Below are 13,226 nucleotides of genomic sequence, written 5' to 3' on the forward strand. Positions count from 1 at the left end.
AAGAAGAAGAATACGGCTAATATGAATAAATTAGAGTGAATACAATTATAAAATACATGTTTGATTTAGATTTTTTATTTTTTTGGAAACCGAACGATTATGACCAGCCCAGCCATTGTCAAAATTGGTGTGTGTGTGTGTGTGTGTGTGTGTGTGTGTGTGTGTGTGTGTGTGTGTGTGTGTGTGTGTGTGTGTGTGTGTGTGTGTGTGTGTGTGTGTGTGTGTGTGTGTGTGTGTGTGTGTGTGTGTGTGTGTGTGTGTGTGTGTGTGTGTGTGTGTGTGTGTGTGTGTGTGTGTGTGTGTGTGTGTGTGTGTGTGTGTGTGTGTGTGTGTGTGTGTGTATACAGTATCTTTTTGGGCCTTGTTGCCTTGCTCTGTGGTCTCGTTGGCTTTTGCATAGATGCGAAATGAGTGATTTGCTGCAGGCTTTTCTTACACAAAACAAACAGCACTTTTTTAAATCAGTTCAGCATTAAACTGTGCATTTCTATATATTTCACTATTTCCAAAAACCAAATCTCGCACGTACAGACGATTTGCATTTTGTTGTTCATTGACTTCTTTTTGATTTTATAATAGAAAGTCACCGCCAATGTCAAGGTGTAGCTGTAGCCAGTGATGTAGTGGTAAATAAATAAGTGGGTACACTTTCAGTCATCAAAATGCAAACAACCACCGATACACACACAAGTTACACTTTAAGAAACATTAACATTTTTGTCTTAATATGATTTGCTCAGCAAATTTCCTTTTAGAGATTTATTTCAGCTTGATTTAAGCTGTTGTACAGAATCAGATTGTGGTTTAGGTGGATGATCTTCCACTACATCTCTGACTATAGCTTAAGAAATAGTAAAGACGGGAGAAATAAAAGGAAAATACTAATGACAACAAGTGAAACATCTCTCCAGAATGCCTGAATCCTGGCGGGTAAGCTTGTTAGAAAAGTGTGCCGTGGTTAGATTGTTGATTGCAGGGCTGCACGGTGGGCTTCTCATTTTAATTGTGAAAAAACGCGTTCAGTTCGTCATACACCGGAGCACGTTCGTGATTTAAGTGCATGTCGTGGTAAGGCACGACGTTTTCAGAGTGAATGCCGCTCCGGGCTCCAGAAGAGCCAAACACTAGGTTGTGGGGCCCGGGGGGTCTGGAGCCAGGCAGGCCGGAGTAATGCATAGAGTAGTGGTACCCCTTCTCGTTCTCGGGCGACGCAGAGCCTTGTTGCTTCAGGGAAAAGTTGCCATTATTAACGCACAGAGGCGGGCTGAGGGGCGCCTCATACTCAGGGCTGTTGTACTCCGGGGATCCGCTCCCACCGTACACCGAGTCGTAAGTCGAGTAGCCGTGCGTCCTCAGTGGATGCGAGTTCGAGTTCGAGGCCGAGCCCGAGCCCGGCTGGCAGTGGGGGCTGGAGAGACGCGCACACTGGTAGGGGTAGGAGTGCATGGAGAAGGAGCCGGAAGCGTACCGGCTCCCGTCCGGACACTGCTGCTCGGTTAGGAAGTTACGGGAGTTTAGCTGCAAGCACCCCGCTACCAGGTTGGTCGTGGGCTGGGAGAGTCCCTTGCACAGCGTCTGGACGTAGGCCACAACGTCGGGCCTTTTTCCAGAACGCAATATCTCCGATAAAGCCCAGATATAGTTTTTGGCCAAACGCAGTGTCTCAATTTTTGAAAGTTTTTGCGTTTTGGAGTAGCAGGGAACCACTTTACGCAGATTGTCAAGTGCAGAGTTCAGGTCGTGCATTCGGGTCCTCTCCCGTGCGTTGGCCTTTGTCCGCCTCACCTTGGTGCGCTCGACACGGGCCGGGGTCATTTTTCGTTTTTTGGGCCCTCTTTTCTTGGGCATGTCCCCCTCTATCCCTTCTTCGTCTTCCTCTTCCTCTACCTCGTCGTCGTCGTCGTCCTCATCGTCTTCCCCGGCATGCTCGGAGTGAGTCCGGCTGCTTCCTCTCAGCTCTGATCCCTCGTCGTCCTGGATGTCCTGATCATCATCTTTCCTTTTCGAATCCTCCTCATCGCTGTCCTCCGCCCAGCCCGAGTATTTCTGCACATCGGGGAGCAGCGATGGGTCACTGAAAAGCCTCGTCAACATTATGGCTCTAGAGAGGAGAGAAAGGAAAATCAGGCCTCAGGAACACAGGCAGAACAGCTCAATGTCGTATGGTAATATACAATAAAAAAACGAAGATATCTATATCATGACTGTTGCAGAAAAAACGCAGTCGTATGAGGTTAAATTCACTATTGCGCACGTGTAAACATCCACATATTGGTATTATCGAAGTTCCACATATATTTCAAATTGTAACGTCACTAAAGCTCATCATGAACAAAGTGACTTTTGTCATAAAATATATCAGAGACGTGTTTTTTGCCTAAAGGACAAAGTGTTAATTTGGGGGAAATAAAAAAGAGATCGACTTCAGCTCTGAAAGCTTTGCGCTGAGTTACAGCCAGACGGATCCCCATTTAATTCCCTGCTGTCATCCGTGTGCCCTGTCGCGTCCTCTCGCAGCGGGTCCCCACGGCAGGGGCCACATTACAGGTCCCATGGGGGCCCCCACTTTCACTCCTCCTGACGCCCATATATACTCCTGGCTGCATTCCAGCACTATTCATCCACACCATACACCTCTCCTCAGAGGAGGCAAAGGGGATTTTATTTAATTGATAGGCTGTAGCTCCGTTTAAAGTCACGCTGATTATTAAATTAAGGCTTACAGACAAACTGTAAAAAGGCTTTTAAATGCATGGCTATAAGCAAGAACAAGCCTACAATTATGATTTACAACTTGGAAAAAAAGTCAAAATTGAATTTGAATAATAATCAAAATAAGAACAACAATGTTTTTAAACGCAATAGTTATTCTAAGCTATTTCCAAAATTGCACTAAAAATAATTCAAGGCTCCATTAAAACGAAACATAACGAAATGTATATTAACCATCCACAATTGAATACTAAGAAAAAGTGTTAAATCATCAATCTAAAATTCACCCAAAAAGTAGAGATTAGCCTACCACTTGATTAGTAAATGCGGTCCAATCCAGAAAAAATGGCTACTGAGAGACGAGGTGATCTTTGACAGCTTCAATAAGCCTCCATTGGCTTCCCCTCTAACATGTTTCACTTCCCATCTATTATTATAGTGCAGCAGGAGACAGACTTGCAGCACAGAGTAAGGTAGGCTGTGATGGTTGGCTAATTATCTTGGGGGGTGTGCCAGGGGCAAAATCTAGTTTTTACATCTCAGGCTCAGGAGGTTTGCTCAATTAGAAGAAAAAAACACAACAACGTTTAATTAACAGACCATGCAGCTACACGAAATAGATTTCACACATAATTCAGTATGCACGAGTGCGTGATTTCAAAGCACTTTTTAGGCAGCGATAACCATTCACAGATGGAAATCCCATGTATCCTTTTAGCCCTCGTTAAATATAAAAACATAACACAATTATTCAATCTCGCAAAAAAGACTGCAATAGCCCCCCTTCAACGGAACGTCTGTGGTTCAGACAATGTTATGTCGAGATAGATTGTTGAAGATAAAACTAGACAAACAGAGATAAATCATGCTGCACACTGCTTGTCACAGTCAATGGCGTTGTCCCACCCTTTCATTTGCTCCAAGATTGAACGTGCAAATCATCGACAAAATCATCAATAAATATCCCATTAAGCTCGAGGACGTCCTTAGCTGAGGCAATTGTGCTGATGTCAAAATCTACCACGAATTGTTTTAATCTTGCATATGTCTTTTGTTGCTCTGATTCAGCTTCCAGACGCAGGAATCTCTAAATCAAATTAGTGTCCGGTATGATCTATGTACAGCCTGTGTGATGCTGTACGGGGCTACTCCATCCTCAGGACTTCTCCTTGTAAATAATCCTGGAGGAACAACAACCGGGACCAGGAGACGCTTGCCTTTTGACTCAAGCGATGTATTTCATAATAAGCTTTTATAATCCAAGTAGATTTGGATGTCAAAAGTTGAAGGGCACGCAGAGGGAGATCGGGGTGCGAGGAGATATAAAGCGATCGCTCTCACACGGACAGCTAATAAAAGACAAACATGGAAATGCCTTGTATATCCATTGATTGCATTTTGTTTTATTTGAATGTATTTCAAAGTGTGCCATCACCAGATTTAAATAAATAAACGTTGATCAATACCATCTAAACGTTACATTTCCAAATGGATTATTGCCAGTGGCGTTTTACCTTAAAACTGTAAAAGATAAAAAGGTTTTAATTCCTCAAAACGACTGCAAATACCTCAGAACTGTGTTAAACATAGATGACAACTTTGCAATAATAGCCTGCATTTGTTTATTAGATAAATGTTCTCCATTTTGGACTCAAGCATCCAGGTTTTATTTAGTTTTTTGTATTTATTCATTTATTTATTTTAAGCTGTTATTGTTGATTGTGATTCAACTTACCTCGGCTCGAGCTCTTCACAGGGGGTGGGAAGAAAAAACGCGCTTGAGTTTCAGACCATCTTCAGGGACCGCACGAGCGAACCAACGCTCCCTGTGAGTGTGTGGGTGCAAGGCAGCGCGCGGATGGGTTGTTTAGGGGTGCTTCTCTCCCAGCGCGCACACTCCAATAACCGGAGCTCGTGAACTGAACGTGCGTCTTGGCGTGTCTGTGTGTATATGAGTGAGAGAGTAAGTGAGCGTGTGTCTGCATGTGTGTGTGAGTGCGCGTGTGGCAACCGTGAGCTACCGGGGACGGGGTTACATACCAGCTAAGACTGCGATGCCAGCGCCCATATGGCTGGCACGTCACCGGCAAGAGCCATCACATGAGAGCCCGGTGATTGACATGCGCCCGCATTCGCAGAGATTTGCCCGCGGGGGAAGAGAGACATAGAAAGAGAGAGGGAGAGAGAAAAAGAGAGAGAGAGAGAGAAGGAGGAGGAGGTGGAGGAGGAGGAGGAGGAGGGCTCCGCCATCTGTCACCGCGCTAGAGCTCACACAAAAAAAAAGGAGTAAAAAACAGAAGAGAGGGAGAAAATAAAATGGTGGAACAACAAAACTCATCATTGTTGACCTGTGCTGCTGCTTCAAGGGATGTAGACTATTTATTTTATTTGTAATCAAACCTGTGAATTTTCTCGTTCACCTGCCAAACCCACCCGTCAATGTTTAATCCAATTAAGCTTCCCAGATATCCCTCAGTCCCAATGAGAACGATAATAGTGATATTATAGGTGTTAAACACGTAAGATAAGGCCACATTTATTTAATAGGGATTTTAGAGTGATTAGTCCTCAGGGTCTATAAGGCATCTTTTCATTAAGTAAAAATAATAAGCCCCAAGTCATAATGTTCTGCTATAAATCATATCAAGCTATTAACTCCTGTCAAATATTTATTTTCTCATACACAAGTTTTAGAATTGCTACATGTAATGTAATAAAATCCAATCTTCAGCTGATAAAAGGTGGGTAAACTGGGTTTAGTTTCAGGGTGTACCCTCCATCACATCTCTGGTTCAGAAGCAGGTTGGGGGATGGGGATGCATTATAAGTGCATTAAGGCCAGGGAACAGAAGGCATATTGTTTATTTATTTACCTAATTGGATCAAATTATGCTTCAATGTATTCAGAGTAACAACAAACCAATTATGATTTGTTCTGACTCTTGTGGGCACAACAGGGCCGCAGATGACCCACTTGCCCAAGCTGCGAATTAGTCCGACTGAAAGGAATATTATAACACAGGCCTCTGCTGCATGTGTGTGGATTGGTGCTCATGAGGTTAAGTGTGAAGATCAAATGTTCACTGGTAGCTGTGTCCGAATGTGCGAGGTTTGCCAGAGCTGCTGCTGGTGTTTCAAGCGTGCAGAGCTGAGAGAGGGGCGCCTGCAGGGGCCACACGGAGAGACACAGTGAGAGTGAGACCCAGGTGTGCAGGCCCACTAGGGATGTATGAAAAATGAGGAGGAAGGGGGGTTTCGCTATAGATGACAGGGGATTGGAGCTGGCAGGAGCTGGCAGAGGTGCCCAAGATTTAGGAGGAGGCATGTTGGCATACAGTGGTGGCTGCATGAATTCCTCACCACCAACATCTTAGTCCCTGTCTGCTTCGCTGCATTGTGTCCGTCCCAGCTTCGAGTTCTCTATTTAGCAGACATTAGTGGAGTTGATGTGGGAGAAATGAGCTCAATGACCACCAAGTCCAACTTGGCACAAAGACACCCACTGGACTTGGGGAACAGGGACATGGTGGCTGAGAAATAGCTGATAGAAGCTTATCATGTCCTTGGGCCAGGATCACCCCTACATCTCCTCGGCAGCCACAACTTAGGGAGCGTTTGGGGGGTTGCAGGGTCATCTGTGGGGTCACCAGTGGTTTGGCAGCTGTGGTTGGGGAGCCAGGATACTGCACATTCACTAATGTGTCTTATCCATTATGGGATGAGGGGATGGTAGCCTGGCACTACCCCAAATATGGTGGGATGATTGTGTCAGTGTCTGTGTGTTTGTGTGTTGAGGGGGGAGTAAAGGGGCATCCAGCTTCACTGCCAGCCAAATCCGTGCCCTATCCTACCTCAGCTGCACCAAGGAGGGGGGGGAGATGCTGCTGCCAGGGAGGGGATGATGCTTCTCAACAAGTCCCAAACAACCTTCAGGTCACCTTGCCAAAATAAATGCTAAATGTCAACAGTGTGGCTTTAGCCAGCGCCGGGCTAGTGGCGACTCCAATCAGGGAGGCTTTGATCTGATAGTGAAACGCTGGAGGAGAGCTTGTTTTTAATTATGATATTTTAGGAGGACTTTGCATCCTGTTTGTATGCAGATTAATCTTAAGTAAGGGCCACCTGCTCTGCTTTTTCATAGGCTAAATGCATGTCATCAAAATGCAAAATTGCAGCCCTTCCCCTTTAACATATCAAATTCTCCATCACTCTCTTTTTTCCCTCTATGGTCAAATGACACCCAATTGCCTTTCAAAGTCACCAAGCCACACCTCCGTACCTTTGTCATCTCCCCCCCCCCCCCTTTCTCCTCTTCTCACTGTCAGACATGCGAGGTGACGACCTGCACTTCACTTGTCTTTCTAGAAGAAGCGCAAACTTCTGCTGGCACAAATATAATACACACACACACACACACACACACACACACACACACACACACACACACACACACACACACACACACACACACACACACACACACACACACACACACACACACACACACACACACACACACACACACGCACGCAAATGGACAGCCCCCCCACCCCCCACCAGACTCCCGGACCCCATCTGCACTCTCCTCTCTCCAGCCCCCTAATTGCATATGCACAAATGCAAATGCCTATTAATTAATTACTTGACTAATTAGTGCAGTGGTATTTTAGAGCGATAAATCAAGTGGAGATGGGGCCGAGGACGGCGGGGCGGGAGGAGGGCTGTGCGGAGCATCCACAATGAACCCACACCAGAGGGAGGGCTCCTATTGTACCAGCCCTGTGTGGGAGTGGGCTGTGAAGAGGGTGTGTGCACACTGGATCTTCTGAAGTGAAGCACCATTTAAAAATTGCTGAAGTGCCCGAAAAGGTGACTGAGTGAGATGCGTACTCTCTGTCCAAAGAGGAAGTGAGAAAGATGAAGAGAGAGGATAAGACATGTAGGTTGCATATGAGAGATATGACCTCTGCTCTACCAACTGTGTTGTTTCCTGGCATGTGGCCAAGCTCGGAGGCTCGTTGTACCTATTTTCACAAAGGAGAAACCACCATCTACATATTATGACTGCTCCTACTGATGCATGTTTATACTGATATTGTACAATAGTTCAATGAGCATAACAGTTGGCATCATTTACGCAGTGATACTGATGTGATAATTGTGCATCTGTGACTGTGAGGTGAATAATTCTGGCAGCCGTGGTAAAGTGTGTGTGTGTGTGTGTGTGTGTGTGTGTGTGTGTGTGTGTGTGTGTGTGTGTGTGTGTGTGTGGTGTGTGTGTGTGTGTGTGTGTGTGTGTGTGTGTGTGTGTGTGTGTGTGTGTGTGTGTGTGTGTTGTGTGTGTGTGTGTGTGTGTGTGTGTGTGTGTGTGTGTGTGTGTGTGTGTGTGTGTGTGTGTGTGTGTGTGTGTGTGTGCTGTGTGTGTGTGTGTGTGTGCGTGCCTGTAGGTGTGCCAGGCCCCCACCATAGGTACCCGTGAAGATCTCCGGACTGAAATATTCATTCTTGTTTGCTCGCCCAGACAGTGTGGTCCTAATTGCAGCATCAGAAAGCTCCACCTCTCTTCTCGTCTCGTCTTGGCTGCTGTGGAGACAAACCTCATCTGGGAGCAGGATGCCTTTGTAAGTATGTGTGTGTGTGTGTGTGTGCACGTCCTCCGACATCCGTCCTTCTTTCTAGGGAGGGGAACTGGTGTTGGTTGATTTGTGCTTGGCTCGCTCTTCCTGTCACGTTCTCACTCATTCACAAACATGGCACACAAAAGCACATTTTCAAGAAAGCGTTTCACGCCCATCAAATTCATTCATCTTATCTGCGTGCATGTCACATTTTCTGTGGGTTTTTATTTACCTTCATACCTCATTCACTCTGCTTGTGTTGGAGTTTGGTTGACTTTTGATCATTGATCTGTCTGCCTGCCTGTCTGTCTCTGTCTGTCCCTCTGTCTGTCTCTCTGTCCATCCGTCCGCAGGGTGCGTATGAAGCTCTGGAGTTTTCCATCAGTTCCCGTGCCAACCCAACCCGTGCCTGGCCAGGCTGAACCATCTTGTGGGATTTTTGGCTTTTAATTATAGTAAGAGAGGATTAATTATGGCAGTGGAAACAAGGGGCCATGCATTATTGATGCTATGAGTGAAGGGCTGGAGGGGGTAGAGGGTGCTAATTAAATCACTGCCCTACTGCCACGTCCTCCTCTGTCTCTGCCTCCACCATGTCTTCCACCTGCTACATCTCAACACCCCACCCTACTTCACTGCTCACACCCACCCATACATATTGTCACTCAGACAAACATGCTCATGCATCTGTTGTTTTTTCTCACGCTGTTTTTCTGCATGATATTTATTTTTCGCCCAGCTCTACCTCGCTCAAACCTTCAAATCAGAGTTTACAAATATCTTCCACTCATCTCACCTTTCCAGGTATTGCACGCCTTTTCAATGTTTCCTTCACCTTCTTGGGTATCATTCATGAAGAATGTATCTCTTTATATCTCCATAGTATATCAGTTTGCAAGCTGCCAGATGATATTAATAGTGATTGGTCCATCCATGTAATGTTCCTCTGTGATGACATGTTTAAATCTGCTTCAATCCTAAATCAGCACCTCAGTTTCAATTTCAACCCCCGTTAAGAAAGCTCCATCCATTCAACACGGGAGCCAAAGTTAACAAAAGGCTGCCATCTACTGGATGTTATTTGTAATGATCAGCTTTTACATGTTTTACAACCATTCTGAGATAATTGTATAATCTGTATTTACACTTTTTAGTTGTAAGACCTCTGTCCATAAAACTGACCAACACGAAAATCTAATAGTTTCTGGAAAGCAATGCCTTTACTTTTATCGTGCCCTAAAAAATAACAGCATACAACTCCATCATTTTATACAATGTTCCCCTTCCAGAGAACTTACATAAACCGTATTGCCCATAATAAGGACCGATTAAGTAATTTTTACGCAAGAGAAGTTATCAGTTTTTCCAACCAGACTTTTTTTATGTGAAACAACACAAATTCTATAGACGTGTTGTTTTCCTTAGGGATATATTAAAGTCCCGCATGATTTGTCCATCTGAAAGGGCACCAAATCCTGTGCAGAGTGCAACCTAACAGACACTGTTCACACTGTACACAGTTCAACAACAGTCCACATATTTGCTCAAATAGTGCACTTTCTTTCTTCTGATGCCCTCTGGTCGTCTTATCTTCAGTCCATGTTTTTTGTCTTTTCTCCTATGTTCTCCTTATACTGGTGATCCCTCTCTTGATTCTCAGCATTCATCCCATCATGTGCTCTGTTGTCCCAACACATTCCTGATGGACTTTGGTTCCCTGGCATCAAACAATACAATGACAACAAGCTGAGGAGGTAATCCGCTGTCTATCCCTTTGTTTTTCTGCCATAGTTTCATGAAGAGTGCTTAGTGCACCTCTTGGGCTTCTGCAGAAGACGAACAAAGAAAAACATTATCGCACTTTCTAAGAAAGTTCTTCATTGTCCACATGTTACACAAAGAAGAGTCAATCAAACAAGAGTATTGACTTCTACATAAGTCAAAGAAGAGTGTTAAATAAAAAGAACATATCAAAGCAACGGGAAGATCAATACATTGCCTTAGAGAAAAGTATGATGAGTTTAATGAACTCAGATAAACTGACCTCTGGCAAAGATAACAAAAATATTCAATAGAATTTCATGAATGTTGACCTGCCATTCTAAATTGTAATAACCCCAACAGGACAGCAGATGGTGCATGTGCTTCCCTCATGAACAACACATTTCTACACAACCAGAAATGAAACTGCCTATAGAGCATCTTTTCCCTGTGTGTGTGGCTTTGGCTATTCATGCCGTACCTGTTTATTGTGTGATGGCATGTTGTATAACCAGATGGAGGGGGATGAGTGGGGAGTGTTGAATGACGGGCAATGCTTCTCTGTGTCCCTCAACAGAATTACCAGGACACCTGCTATGGCAGTACAAAGCCTCTCTGTGATCCTGATTAATGGAATATTTCACCTTTTACAGTGATGTTTGTCCCTGAAATCCCCTGTGAAGGTATCAGCTTATTACTGCTATAATTTAATCTGAAAACGACCCAGAATGCATTTGGTCTTTACACCAGGTTGGGTATCATCTGTAGAGGGGCCTCTGAATCACTTTCAGAACAGGGAGGTTGTTGTCCGCTCTTGCTCCATTGACTACCATGCTGCCCGGTTAAGGAGTAGATACAATTACATACTTTTTCCCAATCTGTCCCTGAGCTAGCTTGGAGTGTCTCCAGTGTGAGTGTGTGTAGAGTGCACATGTCACACATTTCGTACAGCATGTCCCTGCTTGCTGCTGGAGTTATTGCAACATTTTGGGTTTTCAGGCTGGAAGCGTGATCCATCTTTTTTTTATAGCTGGCTTTGCTTTAGTGCTTTAAAGAAGGTGGCCGGGTGACCCCAGTTTTGACAAGCAGAAGCAATGTCTTACTGGTGGAGGGGGGCAATAGTAACATGTTTTTTAGCCTGCCTAAAAAAATCTAAATCAGTTGAAGTGTACACTTAAAAAAACTATGTTTTGTACTGCTTTGCTTTGAGAGCTCTTTTCACAATAGAGTTGTTGGATCCATGTATGCTCGGCCGAAAGGAACCGAACCACCTTGGCAAAAATAGTAATTAAACTTATACTCACAAATCCCTTCTTCTGTAAGGTCACATTAGGGTTTTTGTCAATGGAGTTTGGTGACTTTCGTAAGCGCATCGGTAACAACTTCATGTTCTTGTTGGAAAGGGCTGTCTGACGGCAAGGTTAAATGGTATTCATTTCAAATGTAGCGTCTTTTTTAAGGTTGTTTTTTCTTGGATATGCCTATTTGAAAAATATCCAAACTATTAACTTTGTAACATATCTTACACATCAAAATGTACATATATATATATATATCAATATATAAACATAGTGAAATGCAATGCAATACAATTGATGTTGGTGTGTCAGAAATACAAATAATAGCACAGAAATGTGATCAAATGACACATCAGTCTTAATTAGAGGTTCCCCAAAGCGATATTCAAACCCGCAAACAAAGTAAAGAGGCTTGCACTGGTTACATAACATTATACCAATACCAGATCAAACATTAACAAATGAGTTAAGGTGGCACAGCATTGGAAATATCAGGGTCAGCTGAGCTAAAACCGGAACAAAGAAAGATTTTCTTTGAGGTAATACCTTTGTTTATGCATTTAGGCACACATGAGTTCATTAACTAAGAAATATCCATCTGGTTTCCAATTACAGCAATTTGTTCTCCTTGTAAGTGTGTCAGACATGTTGAGTAATATCGGTTACATGACGGCCAGAGAAATTGCAATGCCTCGATGCTCTGACACTTCTGTGTTTATACATTTGAGAGCTTAACTGAAAAAGTGTCTCTTCAGTAATACACAGATGAGGCTGCTTATGTTGCTTCCACATAGGGATGAGAGTTGAAGTATTTACTTTCTCCATATAACACAATACCTAACAGCTTCACATTTCACTCTAACCTGACACAACTGCTCCTTGGAGCTGTAGATGACAAGCGTAGTTTTCTCACTTGATTAACCTTTGTTCGAAACAAACATCTTTATATTTATTCACAGTTACTTTTCCTCACTGCGAACCTGAAAGACTTATTCTCACAGCTGGTCTTCCTATTCATGATAACTGTGTCAGCTTTGCACTTGTTTAGTCTTTGTTTGACTGTTTTCATGTTCTTTTTATCTTGGCCTTCCAGGTTTGCTCATTCTGGTTGTGCTACAAACAAAGTGGAATAGAATAGCAAAAGCAAAAGGATTTCTGCAAGAACATGGCAGATGGCACAAAGGATTAGTCACTTCAAATCTGAGCTTTCTAACCTCAGTGACATACAAGTGTACTCCAGGACACTGTTACTTTTCTGTTAGGTGTGGTTAAAGAGGCAACAGAGCACACTTTGGAGCACACTCATTAGTTTGTGTTTCATAAGTGGCCCAGTTAATGGATTTATTTCCTTTTCAATTGATGCCAATCCTTATTTTCTATAGCAATAGCTGTAAATGGCTATGACTACACGGTGGATTGAGAGGAGGGGGATCTTTTGATATTCAGCCCTTTGTGTCTTGCTTCCATTAATGACCACAGTGCTGACCTGAAACCAGCTAATCAGCTCTTTCCCATGTTGTTCCACAGCTCATTTGTACTGCCCTTAAACCAAACAAGTGTTCAGCATATTTGCACAGGTCAGATTCAGTCTAAATCTTTATCTTGGTTGTTTAGATGCCGCTGGGATGCATGTGTTTATCATATCCTGCTTTTACACAGCACTATTAAGACTCTAATTGGCTTCTCTGATAAAAAAAAAAAAGCATATTATTTATTATTCGTCAATAGCACAGTCACTGGTTTCATTTAACTTTTCTTGTAGTAAGCTTTATTTAGATAGAATAGATTTATTACACACTTTTCATGATGTGTTGCGCAATTCATGCCAAAATAGTGC

General features: G+C 43.6%; 1 protein-coding gene across 2 annotated transcripts; it reads right to left on the minus strand.

Moving 5' to 3' along the window:
- Positions 1–350: 350 nt before the first annotated feature.
- Positions 351–4,736, minus strand: LOC117492293 (neurogenic differentiation factor 2-like). Of its 2 annotated transcripts, none has more exons than XM_034142457.1 (2): positions 4,448–4,736; positions 351–2,101 (listed from the first exon to the last, which is right to left on the minus strand). In XM_034142457.1, the coding sequence occupies exon 2, from the start codon at positions 2,092–2,094 to the stop codon at positions 1,000–1,002; it is 1,095 nt and encodes a 364-aa protein (XP_033998348.1). In that variant the 5' UTR covers positions 2,095–2,101; positions 4,448–4,736; the 3' UTR covers positions 351–999. The 2 variants fall into 2 exon arrangements, with proteins under 2 accessions (XP_033998348.1, XP_033998349.1); XM_034142458.1 differs by lacking the exon at positions 4,448–4,736 and adding an exon at positions 3,023–3,102.
- Between the last annotated feature and the right edge of the window lie 8,490 nt (positions 4,737–13,226).

Source organism: Trematomus bernacchii, unplaced genomic scaffold, assembly GCF_902827165.1.
Source record: "Trematomus bernacchii unplaced genomic scaffold, fTreBer1.1, whole genome shotgun sequence".
Classification (NCBI taxonomy): Eukaryota; Metazoa; Chordata; class Actinopteri; order Perciformes; family Nototheniidae; genus Trematomus; species Trematomus bernacchii.